General features: G+C 35.9%; 1 protein-coding gene across 3 annotated transcripts in view; it reads right to left on the reverse strand.

Annotated features, from left to right (window-relative positions):
* Positions 1–2,016: 2,016 nt before the first annotated feature.
* The window catches only part of TMEM144 (transmembrane protein 144), a 36,288-nt gene continuing 19,643 nt past the window's right edge, over positions 2,017–18,661 (reverse strand). For 2 of the 3 annotated variants that reach the window (XM_006081857.3, XM_023755410.1), the window contains exons 8-12: positions 17,137–17,255; positions 14,108–14,227; positions 12,128–12,225; positions 7,699–7,752; positions 2,017–3,144 (exon numbers count right to left, since the gene is read on the reverse strand). In XM_006081857.3, coding sequence (XP_006081919.1) covers positions 3,061–3,144; positions 7,699–7,752; positions 12,128–12,225; positions 14,108–14,227; positions 17,137–17,255 — 475 coding nt within the window. In that variant the 3' untranslated portion in view covers positions 2,017–3,060. The remainder of the gene's footprint in view (positions 3,145–7,698; positions 7,753–12,127; positions 12,226–14,107; positions 14,228–17,136; positions 17,256–18,661) is intronic. The other variant, XM_023755411.1, reaches the window with a different exon arrangement.

Below are 18,661 nucleotides of genomic sequence, written 5' to 3' on the forward strand. Positions count from 1 at the left end.
TAGTGAACTTGAAGACAGAGCAATAGACACTATTCAAAATGAAACAGAACAGAACTGAGTAAAAAAAAAAGAACAGAGAATCAATGAGATGTGGGGAAAATTCAAACTAGATTGAATTCAAATTAGAATTTTGGAAGAAGGAGAAGGGATGAGAAATAAGAGTAAGTTATTTAAGAACCTAAATGAAACTATAAGTAATATAGAAGAGCACAAACCAATAAAATAAAAGAGAAAACAAGGAAACTAGAGTTAATTTGTTGAGTAAATTAAGAAAGTTGATAAATTTTTACTATAATGTTCAGAAAGAGAAGAAACAAATTACCAATGTTAGAAATAAGAAAGTGGACATCACAACAAATCCTGCAATTATGAAAGGAAAAGAAATATTATAAACAATATTATGCCAATAATTTCTACAATGTACACAAAATTAGCAAATTCCCTGAAAGACATAAATTAGGAAAGCTCACTCAAGAAGAAATAGATAACTTGTATTACTCCATATTTGTTTAAAAAAAATGAGGCCTATATAGCTTCACTTTTGAATTCTACCAAACAGTTAAGAAAAATAATATCAATTTTTAACAAATGTTTTGGAGCAAGTACTACCCTGATATTATAACCCAATATCATTTATGAACACAAAACCAAAACTTTTTAGCAAAATTTTAGAAAGTTAAATTCAATAACATACAGAAAGGCTGATAATATATCATAAATAAGTATAAAGAAACCACTTAATAAATATTTAATGTGTGATTCAGTGAATTACTAAGAATCAGTTTTTAAAGTATCATTGGCTAATAAATTTTGGATTGTAACTTTCAGATGTTCTTCAGGGAAATGGCAGGAAAATAAAGGTCTTTTTTGTTTTTTTTTAATGCCATGTGCTGTGCTAGGTTTTGAGATATAAAGCTGAATAAAACAACTTCTACTCCCAAAGAGCTCACAATAAATTTGCCACATATATATAAAGCCAATATAATGCTCAAATATTTTTGGATGAAAGGGAGACAATACAGCCTTTTCTGTTGGAAAAAAATATTTGAGGTGAGTTTTATAAATCAAAACTTTATGGTATATGTGAAAGGTAGATTTATAAACTCTCTAATTATGTAGGTATGAATGAGTTAGAAACAGTGCTTACAAGTACCTTGTTGGAAAGAGACAATGAAAGAATGCAGTCAGTGTCTTATGAGGACCTATGAGGTACTTAAGAAAATCATGAGGAATGCTTTAGAAAGTTAGGTTCTAATTTTTAGCCTATTTCATTAGGTTTTGTTGGACAATCTCCGTTTATAAATGAGAATTTTTGTTTGTTTTCATGGGATCTTGTCAGGGAGAATTGTGTTAGAGATTTTATTGCTGGAGAAAGAGTAATTTTCTGCAGGGTTTAAAGTAAAAACAGATTTGGTCACTGACCTCTTGGAGAAAGTCAAGTGGTTTGAGCCAAAAAAAAGAGTATGATACACAGTTATTATTATTGTTTTTATTTTTGGCAAAATTTCATTTGAACAATTGGTTTTAAGCATTTCATTTTTTTTCTCCTAAAAAATTCTTCATAAAATTAAATAGATAACTTATTTTATTTTCTCTCTCTTCTTCTAGGAGTGGAAGACAGAATATTCTTTTTTTATTTTTCTAGTTCATTGAAATCTTTTAAATATCAAAGTATAAGTCACAAATACAATTTAGAGTACAAGTGTAAGAAGAATAATTAAGAACACTTTTAAAAAATGCATATTCATACTTTCTAGCCCAGATATCATAATCCATTAGGTCGTTGTAGAAAACCCAAGAATATGCACTTTTTTCAACTTGTAGACAATGGAGGTGATATAGTTTAAGCAATTTAATGTTTTACAGTCTCTCAAAACAGAATATCATAGAATGGAGATGGACTCAAAGGGTAGCTAAGAATTATTAACTACACTATTAATTTAAAACAGTGAATTCCTGGAACATGACATATCACACACTGAAATATGATTCCAAATGTTAATTATTTTTGTGTTAGTTGTTATTTTGAATATACACTAGCAAAAATAATTGAGAATTATAATTGTTTCAGAGAAGCAAAAATGTTTTTTCCCTTTTTATAAATGTATTGGGGTGATACTGGTTAACAAATTTATACAGGTTTCAGGTGCACAATTCTACAACACATCATCTGTGCACAGTAAAAAAATATATAAAATGGCTATAAGGTGAAAGAAATCAAACACAGAAGGGTACATACTGATGTGATTCCTTGTACATAAAACTTTAGAACAGACCAACGTAATCTAGAAAGGCAGAAAACAGATCATTGGTGGCCTTGTCTTGGGGGTTAACTACAAAGGGGCAGAAGGGAACATTTGGGGTTCCTGGAAATGTTCTGTCTCTAGATTGTAGTGGTGTTCATATACGTGTGCATTTGCTGGAGCTCAGAGCACTGTCCACTTAAAATGGGAGAATTTCATTGGATAGAAATTACACTTCATTAAAGTTGATTAAAATAGGCTATAAATATATTTCTGAGTTTGTTTTTAATGAGGCTAAGTTTATCATACAACTTGATTAGGTAGCTCACAGAATCCCCAGCAGGACCACAACATTGGGCTTGGAGGCTACACCGTCAGGAGCAGCACATCCTACCGCAAGGAAGGCTAGGAGAGTGAGTTTCTGGCTTCTATCTGTAGGAGAGGAAACTCTTGAGTTGGAAAATTTCCCAACTATGTCTTTTTTATTTGTGTGTGCATGCTTATTTTGAAATTTTTAAAAGTACTGAAAAGAATAAAGAGCACCCTTAGATAGGATACTGTAAGAATGTAGACATTCTAGTCACTCCCTAAAGTCCTACCTTCAAAAAAGTTCATCAGAATAATTTTTCATTTTTTTACTTGACTGAAAATGTTTTCCTTTATTCTCACACTTATGAAAAAAAATCATTTACCCACTCCAAGATGAGTTGAGATCCATTTGCGGTATGAAAATGATCTCTGTTCTCAGCATTATCTGTCTAGTGTCCAGTAGAGGCCTTCTCTTAATCACTGCTGCCACCTGCTGGTCATGTGGTTGCTAGGTTTTAGAAAAAGCAGTGCACAATGCTCCAGTCAAGATGATGCAAAATGCAAATATCATTAATAGGTAGTTTTGTTGACCCTGAATAATAAAAAAGAGTAACTGTAATTAAGAACACTTGAATCAAACACACAAAAACGCACAGATTCTTAAGACTACTAGGACATTACTAACCATCTTCCTTAGCCACCTACATGTTTTTTTGTTATTTCTCTAAGTAATCATCCAGATTCCCTTGAAAACCCATAAGATCAATGAACTGGGCTGGGAAAGAGGGTATCAGGTTGAAATTCTAGTAGAAATTCAGAGCTTTACGTGTAAAGCTCTGTTGTAAGAGAAAGCATGATACTTGCTAGGTGCTGAAAGGTCAGTGTGACTAGAGCAATGAGAGTTAGGTAAAGGCAAGGTGAGGTTGGAAGGCTGTGGGCCTGATCATAAAGGGATCTAATAGGTCATGTCATACCTTTGAGTTTTATTTTTCTGAGCAATGAAAGTATATTAAAGGAACAAACACAGCTAGATGTGGTGAAAAGATAGGAGTTGCATTTGATAAAGCTCGCACTTTTTTTTATAATGGTGAACAGATTGGAGGAGGCCAGATGGATGGAAGGAGACCAATAAGGAGGTACCTACAGTCCTCCTGGGGAGAGATGATAAAGTTCAGGTAAACAGACAGAGAACAATCTAAAGGGTTAGGAAGAAACAGACTAATCTGGCTTGTCCAGCTGTATATGGGTGCACTGGTCGCAGAGATGGGAAACACTGAGACTCCCCTTCCAATGTAGACAGTCTATGTTTACATTAACAAAGAATATCTTCCTGTGTTAACTAGAAATATTTTATTTCCTGCAAGTTCTATCTCTAGGGGTACAGATAGATTGATTTCTAATCTCTTTCCCACAAGAAAAAACTCTCAAACATTGAAAAATAACTCATATCCCTGAAGCATCTGCTTTCCTGGTCAATATTTTAATTCCTTTGACCATTTTTTTTATATGGAATAGTTTCAAGCTCCCCCACTATCCTGGCAGGTTCCCTCTGAATGATTGATTGCCAGGTTGTCTATATTCCTCTTTAAATATAGTTCCCATTATCCTAAGGGAAAGTTTGAATATCGCAAAGTAAAAGAGGATCAGTGCCTCTCTCCTTTTAGATATATGGTCTAAAATTACACCGAGATCTCCTGACAGTCAAACCATATAATTCTATTTTTAGCTCTTATCAAGATTAATGCCAATTAATACAGAGTCCAAACACAATACAATGCGTATTCCTTTTTATTTTTTTACAACTTAATAGAGAATTGGATTGGAGTGGATTAATTTGTTTGATTACCAGAAAGAGGTCTTTGTAAATTGGGTGGGAGCCAGCTGTACTGTCTGATTCACTGTGAGCATCAACACTATCAGAAGTCGCTGTAACACAAGCTCTTCAAGTGCAAGACAGCAACACAAAGCCTTGCCAAGTACAGAGCGTGCACACACACACACACACACACACACACACACACACACACTGCATTAAGGCATTAAAGTTCCTGACATCTTTTTCTTGGTTTTAAAGACAGTAACCTATACCTAGATACCAGTACTGGTGCAAAATAGGTATTCAATAAATATTTGTTCAAAAATTAATACACTCAAATGATTGCTAAATTTACTTTAAATTCGACAATGTGATTACTTAAATAAGAAAAAAAACAATATATGGGGCCTCAACTAACATTTTACAACTAATTATGTGAATACTTTGGTAAGCTCTCTATTTTATTGTCTCTGTAGACAGAAGAATAATGTTCTCAGGGAATAAAATATTTTTCCCCTTTAAGTTTACGAATCTGTCTAAACTTCCTAGTCTCCTAAGAGGGAGAGAGAAAAAAAAAACCTGATTATATTTGGGTCATAGTTTTCCTTGGTCAAAGGTGAATGTTAGCTCTTAGAAAGATCACGCTAACATTCTCCCCAAAGCAAAAGGTTTTGAACTTGAATTTTTGAAACAGCTATTGAGATTAAAAAAATATATCCTCTCATCCTTTATCTGGGGGTAGCTACTGACCTATAAATTGTTGTGGCGATAATCATTGGTATCACTTTGACTAAAAAAGTGTGTTGCTAAAAATATAGTGAATGTTTAATTTAAAATAGCTAAATATAAAATTATACAACAAACTTCCCAAAGAGGAACAGATATCAGATACAAAAGAACCGTAGACGTGCACAACCTCCAAATGGAGCGTGGATGGCATTAAAATGAAATAAAAGCATTAAATTCTTTCACACAACAAGTGCTTGTGTCTGTTAAGTTCTTACTGCTGTAACTTGTAGACTTTAAAATATGTCTTTGAGGACTGATTCAAGACATAACTGACAGGACCTAAAAGTCAGAAAGATAAATGTTTTGCTTTTGTTTCACTCTAGGATTTTGTGTTGTTTCTAAGAAGAAACAATTGTTTTAAAATTCTGATAGGATTTTGGGCTTAGTGTTTAGTTGATAAGTTAAACTCGTTGGCATGTAAAGTATTTGAAACTCTTTTAACTCAGTTGTCAAGAGGCAGGTAGGCATCTGCAGTGAATGATAAGTATCACTGGACTCCCTTTAAGCTTTGTTTGTAGACAAGATTCATAAGATTTTTTAACTCTAGGAAGGTCAACAAAACTCACTCTTTGCTTTCAGCTTGGCCCTCCCTCTTTTTATTTTCATATACACACTTGGCTAAACTTCAACATTCTCTCAAATTCCAGAAAGGATCCCGTTGGGATTTTATAGGGATCTCAATGAATGTTACTGGAAAGAACTGCCTAGGAACCATAGTGAGTTGTCCCATCAGGAATATGGTGAGTCTCCCCATTTCTTCTGATTTTCTTTTATGTCCTTTTGTAGTAAAGTAAAAGATCTTAGAAATCTAGCATACTTCTTGTTGATTTTTTAAAATATTTTAATAATCTTTGTAGTTATTAATAGCATTTATTTTACACTTTTTAATTGATAATTAGCGGCATATTGGAAGGATATTTATTTTATATTTATACTATATTTCAGTGCCTTACTCAATGGTCTTATTGGGTCAGAAGACTTTCAGCTGATATTTTTGGAAAACCCTCTTTGAATGCCTTTTAGTATCTTTTAGAGGGCTCCAAGGAATTAACACGAGGCTTAATGGTTAGAGATTCTGTCAAGAGAGTTCTTATATCTAGAAAAAATATTTTAAATTCAGTATCATTATTACTGTAGTATTAAGCAAAATAATTTTCAAAAGCTTAAAATAAATCTATTCTTAGTTTGTGTTTCTTTATATGTTAACTGCAAATAAGCTCTGGTCACTAACTTGTGATTTTCTAAGGCTTCAGCATGTTACACTGAATAATAATTCTTAAGTAGAAATCATCCTTTGTGAGGCAGATGAAACATTTGCAAAGAGATTTATAGCGTGTTACAGGCATAGAATTATTTTTGTGGAAAGCAATTCTAACTAAAATAAATGAGAAACACGTGCATAAAAGTAACTTATGAATCTACAAATGTTTTCAGTTGTCTTGTGTATTTAAAAAAAAAAAACTAAGCTCATGGTCCAAATATCTTCTAAACATGTGTATTTCATCTGAGAATTTTACTCATATTATCAAATTATGGCTTTCTAAATAAAAATGTTTCATTTAGAATGAATGAAATGATTTCTTAAATCTCAAATCAAAGAATCACTTTAAGGATTAGCCAGGGACACAGTTCACTTCGTGGTTCCCAGAGATTAGCAGCATCAGATCTTCTTAGACCCAGGAATTACTTGCTATTACGGCTGCATATTAAGACAGAAGCTATGATGTCTATGATGGCTTGCGAGAGTGTCTAGACCACCATCAAGTACACGTGAGAGGGAAGAGGTAGAGGTCACCTGTTACCATACTGTTTTCCTGTAAAATTGCATGTTTTATTTATTTAATTTTTTAATCCTCACCTAAGGATATTTTTTTCCATTGATTCTTGGAGGGAGGGAAAGGGAGAAGAGGGTGAGAGAGACACACACACATTGATTGGTTGCCTCCTGCATGCACCCTGACCAGGGCCAGGGGCAAACCTGCCACCGAGGTACATGCCCTGGGCCAGTAACTGAACCTGTGTCCCTTTGGTCTGCAGGCTGACTCTAACCACTGAGAAAACCGGCCAGGGCTAACGTTGCTGTTTTTATGTGGAGACCTTTGGGAGGCAGGAGAACCCACATGGGTATCTTTTCTCAAAACCGACGTGCCTTGGGGATAGTTTAATCTTTGGGATAAAAGGAATCTTTTCTTTGTTAATCGACCATATTTTACACAAAATAAAATTTCCCTATACCCGATTTTATTGGATTATTTAACCAAATCTCTTTCAGAAATCTAAAATCAACTAAAGCATTTTTCTACTGGGGGTTGGGGTGGAGAGAAACATGTTTTATAATAATTTTCATATTTTTGTTATTTTCTTTGCTAGTTAGGGATGAAAACACATTTTTAACATCTGACCTGTCAACTCAATTCATGTGTTTTCTGCACTGGGTTTAGTAGTTAAATGCAGTTTTCAGAAAATAACACAAACATAGTCTTATATACCCTTTATACATGGATCTACCCGTTTTATAACTCTGCCCTTTCTTGTACATACCTGTATTTCTTTAAACATGAAGACACCCCACATTGCAGCTACAAATCCTGGACCCTTAAGAAAAAAGAACTTTAATTAAATTAGTTATTTTCCTGTGACTATACTCTATGTAAATACAGTAAATTGGAGAGCTGATTTGACACTTGATAATCAAATAACTTTCTATTGTAAAAGCAATACAATATAACAATATTGACAGGGAAATAATCTCAACCCTAACTCAGTTAAACTAAGTAGCATTAGGTAAAAAATGGATATATATATATATATATATATATATATATATATATATATATATATAGATTTCAGAGAGAAAGGGAAAGGGAAAGAAAGAGAAACATCAATGATGAGAGAGAATCATTGATCAGCTGCCTCCTGCACACTCTATACTAGGAATTTGAATTAAGCATGGTTTTTGTGGAGAAGGTATGTTGTGTTAGCATGTTTATGATTCCATTTCAAGCCTGCACAAACTCTGGAAGTTTCAAATAAACAATTCCAACATGTTTTCCCTCTCCCACTACTCCAACTGTCCACATGGCTGGGTCAACAAAGTCTGACTCCACTCTGGCATGTAAGAGAAGTAATAAAAATACATCACTCTCTGTCAGCATCTGGAAAAGCCTACATCAAAAGAGCCAGAGCAATAGGTCAAAGGAACTGTCTGTTATCAATGACGTAAGGTCCTAAGCCTCAAAACCCAAACCAAACAAGACTCATCCGGGTCCTTTAGGCAATTCTATCCTGGCTTCGGACAATAGAATAAGAACATAACATTCATGTTATCTTGCTATTTGCTTAAGAATTTTATCCTCTTTAATCAGGAAATGAATTTCCCTCAGAGTACATGGTGGAAGATAATACCAAAAGGTATCATTGACCTTTGAGACTTTTAGGCTGATGATTTTCTAAATATTTGCTTAGCGCCTAAAGGGTATTGTGACGAGTAATGCGACTGTAGGAAGAAGTGCTTTGCTAAATGCAAGCTGAAGTCACAGTGTGTACAGATGCTTTGATTCAGGCAAAGGAGAGCCAAACAGGAAGGGCATTCCTAGATAAGACACACACCTGCTTTGGCAGTTGGGTTGTATTTTTTCCTTTTGTGCATTTATACAAAATATATTTGTATCAATCTTTCAAAACGAGGTGAGCTTGAGCCATCTTGAGAAGCTCAACTCTCTGGATAAACTTTTAGGCTCAGGGGGAAGGCATGGAGCAGAGGTAACAAGCTCTTTCTCGGCCTATGTTGGGCTATATAGGTTTGGTTTTCCTCCCTCCCTTCCTTCCTTCCTTCCTTCCTTCCTTCCTTCCTTCCTTCCTTCCTTCCTTCCTTCCTTCCTTCCTTCCTTCTTCTTCTCCTTCTCCCCCTCCTCCTCCTCCTTCTTCTTGCTTTTTAATTGAATGTTATTTGCCATTAAGCAATGCAGATACACTTTCAAGAAACTCATAGCCTACTCTCCAATAGATACGTCACAATGGAAATATCTGTACCTGGAAAAACAGAACTGCTGGGATTAATAAATGTACTTTTTTGATAAAATAAGAATGACTATATTTATAATTATTAAAACTGGGTATGGGTATATTTGAAATTTTCCATTAGAAAAAGTTTAAGTAAAAAAAAAATCTATTCTGCTAAGAAAATAAAATTAGAGTGTGAGATCCTTGAGGGTAGGGACTAAATCTTTTCTGCATGTGGATAAGGTTGTCTTAATAGACAACAAAAGTCAAATCAAGCGAGAGCCTAGTGGCAATGGGACCTATTCCTCGTCCCCCAGCAATACTGTCCTTCCAGGTAGTAGTCCTCAAGCACCACAGGAAGCTATACCTGCGGGTGGGATGACTGTGCTTAGATCAGTTGAAGCTAACATGACCACTCCCACTGGCCCATCTGCCCACACTTCACCTATCTCAGCAAATCATTTCTACTGACCTCAGCTTTAATGTTCCGCTGTATATCTTTACCATAATTTAATACAAGAAACTGTTTGGAAAACCATCTCTCTATCAAAACATTCTTTTGTAAAGAATATTACTCAATGTTAATGTCCCTTGCAAAAGGCCCCATATGATAAATTCTGTTTAAAAGGTAATGCTAGAAGATAAGTTATCTTTGCTGAGAAAATGTTATCAGTTAAAAATAATTAGCTACCTCATTGTATTACCCACTTCTACACGTGGAAAGCAAAACTTAATTTTTAGTTGCATAAATATTTACCCTTTGTGCTATTTGCTTCCTTTCTCATTTTTATTATAGTTTTAATATTCGATTTGTGTTTCTATTTGTCTTTTGTGGCTTGATTGTATCTGTGTGTTGTTGTTGTTTTTAAATTATCCTCACCCAAGGATATTTTTTTCCATTGATTTTTTTTTTTTTTTTAGAGAGAGTGGAGGGAAGGTGAGAAGAGGGAGAGAGAGAGAGAGAGAGTTATCGATGTGAGAGAGAGACACATGGATTAGTTACCTCCCGCACACACCCCCACCCAGGGCCAGGGATCAAGTGAGCCTGCAACCTAGGTACGTGTCCTTGACCAGGAATCAAACCTGAGACCCTTTAGTCTATGGGCCGATACTCTAATCACTTAGCAAAACTGGCCAGGATGTATCTGTGTCTTTTATATGAAATTGCTTCAAACCCTTTTTAGAGAACCCACATTTGTTCAAGAATATAATATTTATATCTCCAGTCAAGGAGAATATCATACTGTATACTTTTCCATGCAAATTTACTTGCCCATTATATTTCCCATATCATATGGTCACTTCTAACATTAAATATCCTTGATATGATGAGAAACAAACCCTTTTGTGGAAAGACTTTGGGTTCTTTGCCATTCCAATTATGAGGACTTAAACCTAAAAATATTCCTTATAACATATTCGATTTCGATAACATTTCCCCTCAGCAGAGATTATAAATGTCACAATGTGGGTTCTTTAAATTAAAAAACAAAACAAAACACAACTAGTTTTTATTTTATTTAGTTGCACTTTAAAGCTAACTATTTTATGAACATAATAGAATTGTGAAAAATATACTGTTTGAAATCCAGAATTTATATTACAATTTAAGGATGTTTCAAACTTTAATGCAATGTGTTTTAGATTAGACAATATGTTTTTAAAAATTGGTTTTCTAGGTTTGCACAGGTGTGCTGATGAAATGTTTCAGGCAAATTTTATGACGATGATTTAAAAGCAGGGGCTGCCGTGTGTATATATGTCAGTCCTATTACCATAATGAACCTGAAACAAACTCTAAATTGGATCCTATACTGATGGCAAAAAGTAGCACTGTGTACTGGAAACTCTGAATGGAGAAGGCTTGAGATTTCCACTTGTTTTCTCACTCCAACAACGCTCTGAGAGATTGCCTCAATTTTCTCATCTGCAAAATGGGGACAATCTTATTACTACTTGTCCTGCCTATGTCAAAGGAAGTGGTTTTGCTTTTCTGTTACCTAGCTATATTGTACATAATTGGCACCTAAAAAAAGTCAGATGAAGCAAATTGTAATATGTCTGCCATGATGAATGGTACTGTCCAGACACAGTACTTTCCTTTAGCATTTTCTGTAAGCCTTCCTTAAAAATACTGAAGTTCCCTATGAAGAGGAGTAGGAAATGCTTTCTGTTTCACAAGGTTGTCATGTGATTCAAGTGTGATAATACCAAAGCATTTTTACATTTATAAACTTTTATATAGAGAGGTGAATATTGTTATAAGTAGCAAGATATAATGTATCCAAAATGACAGTAGGTAAAAGGACCCGACAAACACTGCAAGGATATAAAAATTGAACAAACCTGCTAAAGTGAAGTGACCCATTGTTCCCTTAGCACTCAAGGACATGACATAGAGGGTATCAGTTTATCTACATTAGGGGCCCGGAAAATCATTTGGTCTGGCCCTGCCAAGGCATTAGGGGTGGGTTAATTAAATGTTTGACCAGCACTGGCTGGTTTGGCTCAGTGGATAGAGCGTTGGCCTGCAGACTGAGAGGTCCCAGGTTCGATTCCGGTCAGGGGCATGTACCTTGGTTGCGGGCACATCCCCAGTGAGAGGTGTGCAGGAGGCAGCTGATCGATGTTTCTCTCTCATCGATGTTTCTAGCTCTCTATCCCTCTCCCTTCCTCTCTGTAAAAAACCAATAAAATATATTTTTAAAAAATGTTTGACCAAATATAGCAGGCTAATTTTTAAATTGATAATTTTGTTTGACTCATTAAATGAAATTATAAATATCCAAATGGCCCTTGGCAGAAAAAAGGTTCCCCACCCCTAATGTACATGAATCTCTATTATACGAATTGTCCTCCTAAAAAAATCAAACTCCATAACAGTCTTAGTGATTCACTAAGAATGCTTCAAAAAAATTAGATTTACATTTGAAAAACAGAAATGTGGAGAAACAGTTCGGCTACTCACAGCAGTGATGATGGGAAAACTGACCACAGCGCTGAGAGAGTGATTAGCGATGAACCAGCAGCAGGTGGCTATTGCCCAAAGTATTCCCGACAGAAATCCTGAAACACACGCAAACATCGCACATTTACAAGACACATTCCCCTCCTGAAAAATTCATGCTCTAGAGTTAGCAGGAATATGAAAGTACACATATCAATGCAGTCCTATACACACTGTTGGCCAACTTGTGTATGCTTTATGATCATTTTGGAAACCAACTGATTGCTCCTGACCGCTGTGGGTACCATTATCAATCCTCTCAACTTATTGACATGAAATAAAGTACCCAAAGTAGTAACTGAGTAAAGATTGGGTATTGGAGAGGGGCTTGGGAAAGACACTGGATCTGAACATGCTCTGCAATCACCATTCACTCTAAACCATGAACATAACAATATGTGAAATTCTGAATGTTGCTTGTAGCTAAGGAAAAAAACCTAGAATTTATATGAAAATACCAGCTAAAAATTTCATGATAATTTAACTAAGCCTTCTATCATCCTATATAATGAAAGCCTAATATGCTAAGTGTCCAGTTGTCCAGTTGTCTGTTCAACCAATCAAAGTGTAATATGCTAATGATATGTTAAGGCAGCTCAACTGTTCTCTATGATGTGCACTGACCACCAGGGGGCCAATGCTCATGCAGGAGCTGACCCCTGGTGGTCAGTGCGCTTCCACAGGGGGAGCACTGCTCAGCCAGAAGCCAGGCTCACACTGGCGAGTGCAGCGGTGGTGGCCGGAGCCTCTCCCGCCTCTGTGACAGTGCTAAGGATGTACGACTGCTAGCTTAGCCCAGATATCCCCTGAGGGCTCCTGGACTGTGAGAGGGTGCAGGCTGGGCTGAGGGACAACCCCCCCCCCCCCCAAGTGGACAAATTTTGTTCACGGGGCCTCTAGTTTTCTATAATGGTCTAGTGGTATAGTGGCACACTTTGGCTTAAATCAATCAGGCACTCAAAAAAAAATGAGTCTCTGACATATGCTTTTATTTTGTTCTATAAAAATTTTACTTGTGGACCTTTATTCCAAATTGACTGTAGAAAAATCATAAGTGAGAAATTATTTATGTATATTTTTTATCATCAATGCCTAATGGATTACGTCCAAAAGCATGTGCATTTAACACTCTTTTTGAGCTCTCAATCAATTTCTCCTTACTTTTTGGGAAAAAATGTTTGCTTTCCCAAGTAACTGCAGATTCCTATTCATTGATACTTTTAAAAATCAAAGTCATAGGACTCTGACTTTTAATGGGAATCCTTAGATAGTAAAGAAGAATTAATAAAGTCTGATGGTCAAGATGTTTTGACATAGGAAATGATCTTAGATTCATTGTTCAAATTTTAAGATCTATAATAATGACTAGCATTTTACATTCAGTTTCATGGCTTATAAATCCTTCATATTTGGTGGTGAACTGGGCTAAAGCAATAAGCGAATGAAAACACACACACACACACACACACACACACACACACAGAATGTCTTGATTTCCATAAGATGATTATTTATGTTAAACTAGAGGCCTGGTGCACAGATTCGTGAACCAGTGGGGTCCCTCGGCCTGGCCTGCAGGGATCAGGCTTAAACTGGCTCTCCGATATCCCCCAAGGGGCCTCAGATTGTGAGAGGGCACAGGCCAGGCCAAGGGACCCCACTGGTGCACGAATCCATGCATCAGGCCTCTAGTATGCATATAAGATCTTTGCTTAATCTCTTCCCGCTCTCCGCCCTCCCCTCTTCCCTCTGAGATTCATCAGTCTGTTCTGTTTCCATGCCTGTGGTTTCTGCTCCTGCGTTGAGCATCTGCCCCCTGGTGGTCAGTGCATATCATAGCTACTGGCTGGTCGGCTGGTCACTTAGGCTTTTATATATATAGATGAGTAAAGAATGACATTTTTACAGAGTGAGAAGATTTTCTGTAGTAAATATTCTTACCTGGCAAGACTGCTTCAGGATATAGTTTAGGATTATTTTTCATGGCTATACAGTAAGCCAGAAAGTAGATGGTACTCGTAAGAAAGATGCCACTGGCGTGTGCAAAAACATAGTCTAAATCTGAAAATAGATTATAAAGCTCTCAAGTGTATCATTTCAGTCACATCAAATGTAGAGTTCTAAAACAAAACAAACTTACCAAAATGAATCGTAAACATAAAGGCACCATTAATTATATTTTATCACCCTAGTTTTCTGCATGCCCTTTACACAGAGTTATAATTAACATATTTAAAACCAGAAAATAGTAAGTAGTAAATTAATTACCATAATTAAATCTAAAAGGCTCGCTTTTATGATCATCTTTGGAAAGCTAAATAAGAAGCACCATGTGAATACAATGTTAATATCTCCTTTTTAAGAATAGTATTCAGACCTAATTTCTCTAATGGCTGCAGCAATTGTAGCAAATTTCCAGTAGGCTGTAGTGGGAGGGGTGTGTGTAAAATTTTGGGGGACTGCTAATTTCATATGGTCTAGTGATCAATCTGGAGACCAGTATCGCTGTTGCAGATGACATCTATATAGAAGAATATTAGGAAGTTACCCCAAAGAGAGTTTTATTCATTTGATTATTATAAACCTAATTACACGAGGGATTTAACACATGATGGTCTGAGAAACCCCAACTCCACTGACTGTTTAAGAGAATGGTACTTTGACCATAAAGATGAGTGTCTTAAGGTCCCGGCTGGGAAGCCACATTGGACTCAATGGTTCTCTCAACTAAAATTCTGACTTAAGATAAATGGTCATATTTAGGGAGGAAAGTTTGAAGATCAAAGAGTTTGTCTATTCTTCAAAAACATTAAGTGCTACTTCTGGATCACATAAGAACACCACACCCACCCATCTGTGCACTACCGCAAATAGCAGCATATCATAACAATGAAAAGCACAGGCCAGCTGGGTGGTAATCCTCAATCCACTACTTGCTAATTTAGAGACTTGAGTAAATTACCTAATCTCTTTCTGTCTTAATTTTTCAATGATAAAACAAGAATAATTAACAGGCCCTAGCTGGTTTGGCTCAGTGGATAGAGCATCGGCCTGGGGACTGAAGGGACCCACCCAGGTTTGATTCCAGTCAAGGGCACATGCCCGGGATTGTGGGCTCGATCCCCAGTGTGGGTTGTGCAGGAGGCAGCCAATCAATGATTCTTTTTCATCATTGATGTTTCTGTCTCTCTCCCTCTCCCTTCCTCTCTAAAATCAATAAAAATATATTTTAAAAAAAGAATAATTAGCAGTGTTCAACCAGTAATGTTGTTATAGTGGAATTCAACCAATAACATTGCTACAAATGAGTTATTATTGTAATGAGCTTAGAACAGTGCCTAGCAGAGCATGCACTACTTATGTGTTTGTTAAGTAAGTGAAATAAAAATTATGCCCACCCCCTAGAATTATTTTGTAATAAGCTGTGTTCCTTTCAGGCTATACTAGTATTTGAGTTGTCATAAGAAAGATCCCCGAGAACTGACTGCACTATTTATGAAAAGAAATTGCCAAGGACATTGTTTATTATGTCCCAGTACCAAGGACAACTGTACTCCTCAACAATTAGTTGTTTTATATCTAGTGTTCGCTAAATCGTGGGACTGATCTGATTTCCACTGTGGCTGTAAGAAATCTTAGAGCCAGACTTGTGGTTCATTTCTCTCAAGTGTACAAGTGTAGTACAGTAATTTCTGGTCCCATTTGATTTTTTCACTCTTGTTTTTCTTTCTCTTTTAATTTATCCCACGTGTTATTCTATCTTTAATCGTTTTTATCCTTCAAAAATGAAAAGAGTAAAAATATGAGAAGTGTTTGTATAAAATCTAAAAGAAAAGGGAGAAGTTAAAGGTTTGAATACTGTTCATGGGGCTGAGTATAAAAAGGGACAAAGCAACTATGGTACCTATTCAAAGTCTATCCGCGCATCTAAAGTTAAAATCCTAGCCTTTCCATCAGGCTTTCCCCCATGACCATGGCCCTCCGAACTTCTCCCTTATTTGAACATCAACCATATTAATTTTCTGTACCATCTCATTTAGAATTTTATTACCCATGATCTCATTCTTTTATCACTTCGTGGGTGTAAGCCATGTTCCAACACCCTTTCATCTCCTTGTGAGCCTCCACAAGGCTATTGCACGCAGTGTTAAATTTATGCCTAAGAAATTAATTCTATCACTACAAGCAGATTATTAGGGAGCATTATGTTGGGCCTTTCAATGTACCACTCTGTGCTTAGAAAGTAATATCCTCTGATTAAATAGGCTCTACCATGACCTTTAGGAAGCTTATACTTAGATCATTACTTGATTTTAAAGTACTTTGTACTGGATTTTAGGGGTGTGTGTGTGTGTGTGTGTGTGTGTGTGTGTGTTTGTGTTTTTTTAAAGAGAACACATATTTTCTCACAGATCATCTAACAGAAAATAATCTCCAAAGCTTAGTGTAAAGCTGGAAACCATGTGTTAAGATCCAAGGAATTGAATGCTGACTAGAGTAAAGTTGATTATATTTTTATTTTAAAGATCACATGAAAATACTCAAACAGCCTTTTATTACTTTTAATCTTTAGTGCCTAATTCACCACTTGCAATGAAAAAGTAAGATCAAATGTATGTACCAGTATTTACTATGATCACATTCTTTTTTTAATTAAATTTATTGGGGTGACATTGCTTAATAAAATTATATAGGTTTCAGGTGTACAGTTGAATAATACATCATATCAATACTGTATTGTGTGTTCACCACCCCAAGTCAAGCCTCCTTCCATCACCATTTATCCCTTTTTACCCTGTTCTATCTCTCCACGCCGCCCCCTCTCCTTTTCCCTCTGGTAAGCACCATACTGTTGTCTGTGTTTATGAGTTTTGTGGTTTTTTGTTGTTTTGCTTAATCCCTTTACCTTTCTTAAGTAGAAAATCAGGTATTAAGTTTATTGATAAAGTAAAACAACTTTTTACTCTTACCATACTGGCTTGCCCCTGCATATATACTATCATTTCTTTTGCTGTGGTCCTTGATATAAATGATTGGCACAAATGTGGATCCATAGAGTATTCCAGATATCACTGCAAGACTGCAGCCCCTTAAAAAAACAAACAATTGCTATTAATCTTGGTCGAAAGCAATATTTCTGTCAAACACACAAATGGAATCATAATTAAAGCATGCTTCAAAATGCAAATCACAAGCAATTATGCAGAAATCGCCCATCTATCTCAAGCTCTATGACTGGGCAGAAGTCAAGGAAGTACCCTGCAGGGTCAGAATGCCATCAGGACTAAGAGTGCAGCTTAGGTCTTCCACTGTCTAATTCTGGAAATGCATGATTTACAGAAATTATATTTGGATTATCATTATAAATTGTCATTACATAGTTGAGAAGATTGCTATCATATTATACAGTCTCCATAAATAAACTTGGCTCTCAAATTAAATTATGAAGTATTTGTGGACTGACACTATGCCCTCTGCTTTAAAAAACACACACACACAAAAACCACTGTATAATATCCAGCACAGGGCTAGGGCATACTAAGTACTAAACCCAGGTTTGTTCAAAACAACTATGGAGATCCACCGATTTGCCTGTGTCTTATTGACGGTGGCATGGTCAAGAGGAAGTGCTAATGTAATAGAACAATCTAGGTAGTCAACGTAAAACTATTGCTTTTTGTAAGAAGGAAATGTTTCTTTTTAAGTCCTAGAGTTATGTTGACTCCTCAGACTTGCTATCTACATGAAGCAAGTGTTTCCAATGATTTTGGGGGTAGATGACTAGTTTTTTTAAGAATCCCTTTAACTTAATACAAAAGGACAATGGCATGAAACAGGAAAGAGTTTTAGGCAAAAACCATCCTTCCCAAACTTAAAAAGAAATTCTTGAAGTCTATTTTAATAGAGCTTTAAGGAATATAAAATTGTGAAAGCTCAGAGGGCCAACTCAGCATTGATCTCTATTCACATTAGAAATCCTATGTCATGGTGAAGCCTGGACCTCACAGTCCTGGAGGCATGTCCCCAACACAGACCAGGCTAATAGACCAGGTCTGGCTAATTGTGAGACAACTAAACATATTTTTCTGAACAAACATTTCCTTAATCAAGGAGATGCTTTGTGAAAAAAATATTTTGTTTGAGAGATCTGTTTTATTCTGAAACAAAAAGAGCAACGTATTCAATTCTTCCAAAGCTTGTTTATGTCTTTCATTTGTTCTATTTATTCAAATGTTTACTGAGCATTTTCTATGCGCCAGACACTACCTCTTTCTCATTGAGAGAATATTGTATATGCTCACAGAAGAAATGCTTTATATTCTTGAGGCAAAAGAAGATGTCACTACATAAAGTCCAAAACAGCCATCAGTTGTAAAATGCAAGCAGTATACTATTACAGAGTTTCATAATTCTTTGTTAGCCCCTAAACCCTTAAAATACAGGGGCTGATGTTGAGCCTAAGTCTTTCAGTTCTTATGAAGTCATGTGGGGAAG

Source organism: Myotis lucifugus, unplaced genomic scaffold (assembly GCF_000147115.1).
Source record: "Myotis lucifugus unplaced genomic scaffold, Myoluc2.0 scaffold_1, whole genome shotgun sequence".
Lineage (NCBI taxonomy): Eukaryota > Metazoa > Chordata > Mammalia > Chiroptera > Vespertilionidae > Myotis > Myotis lucifugus.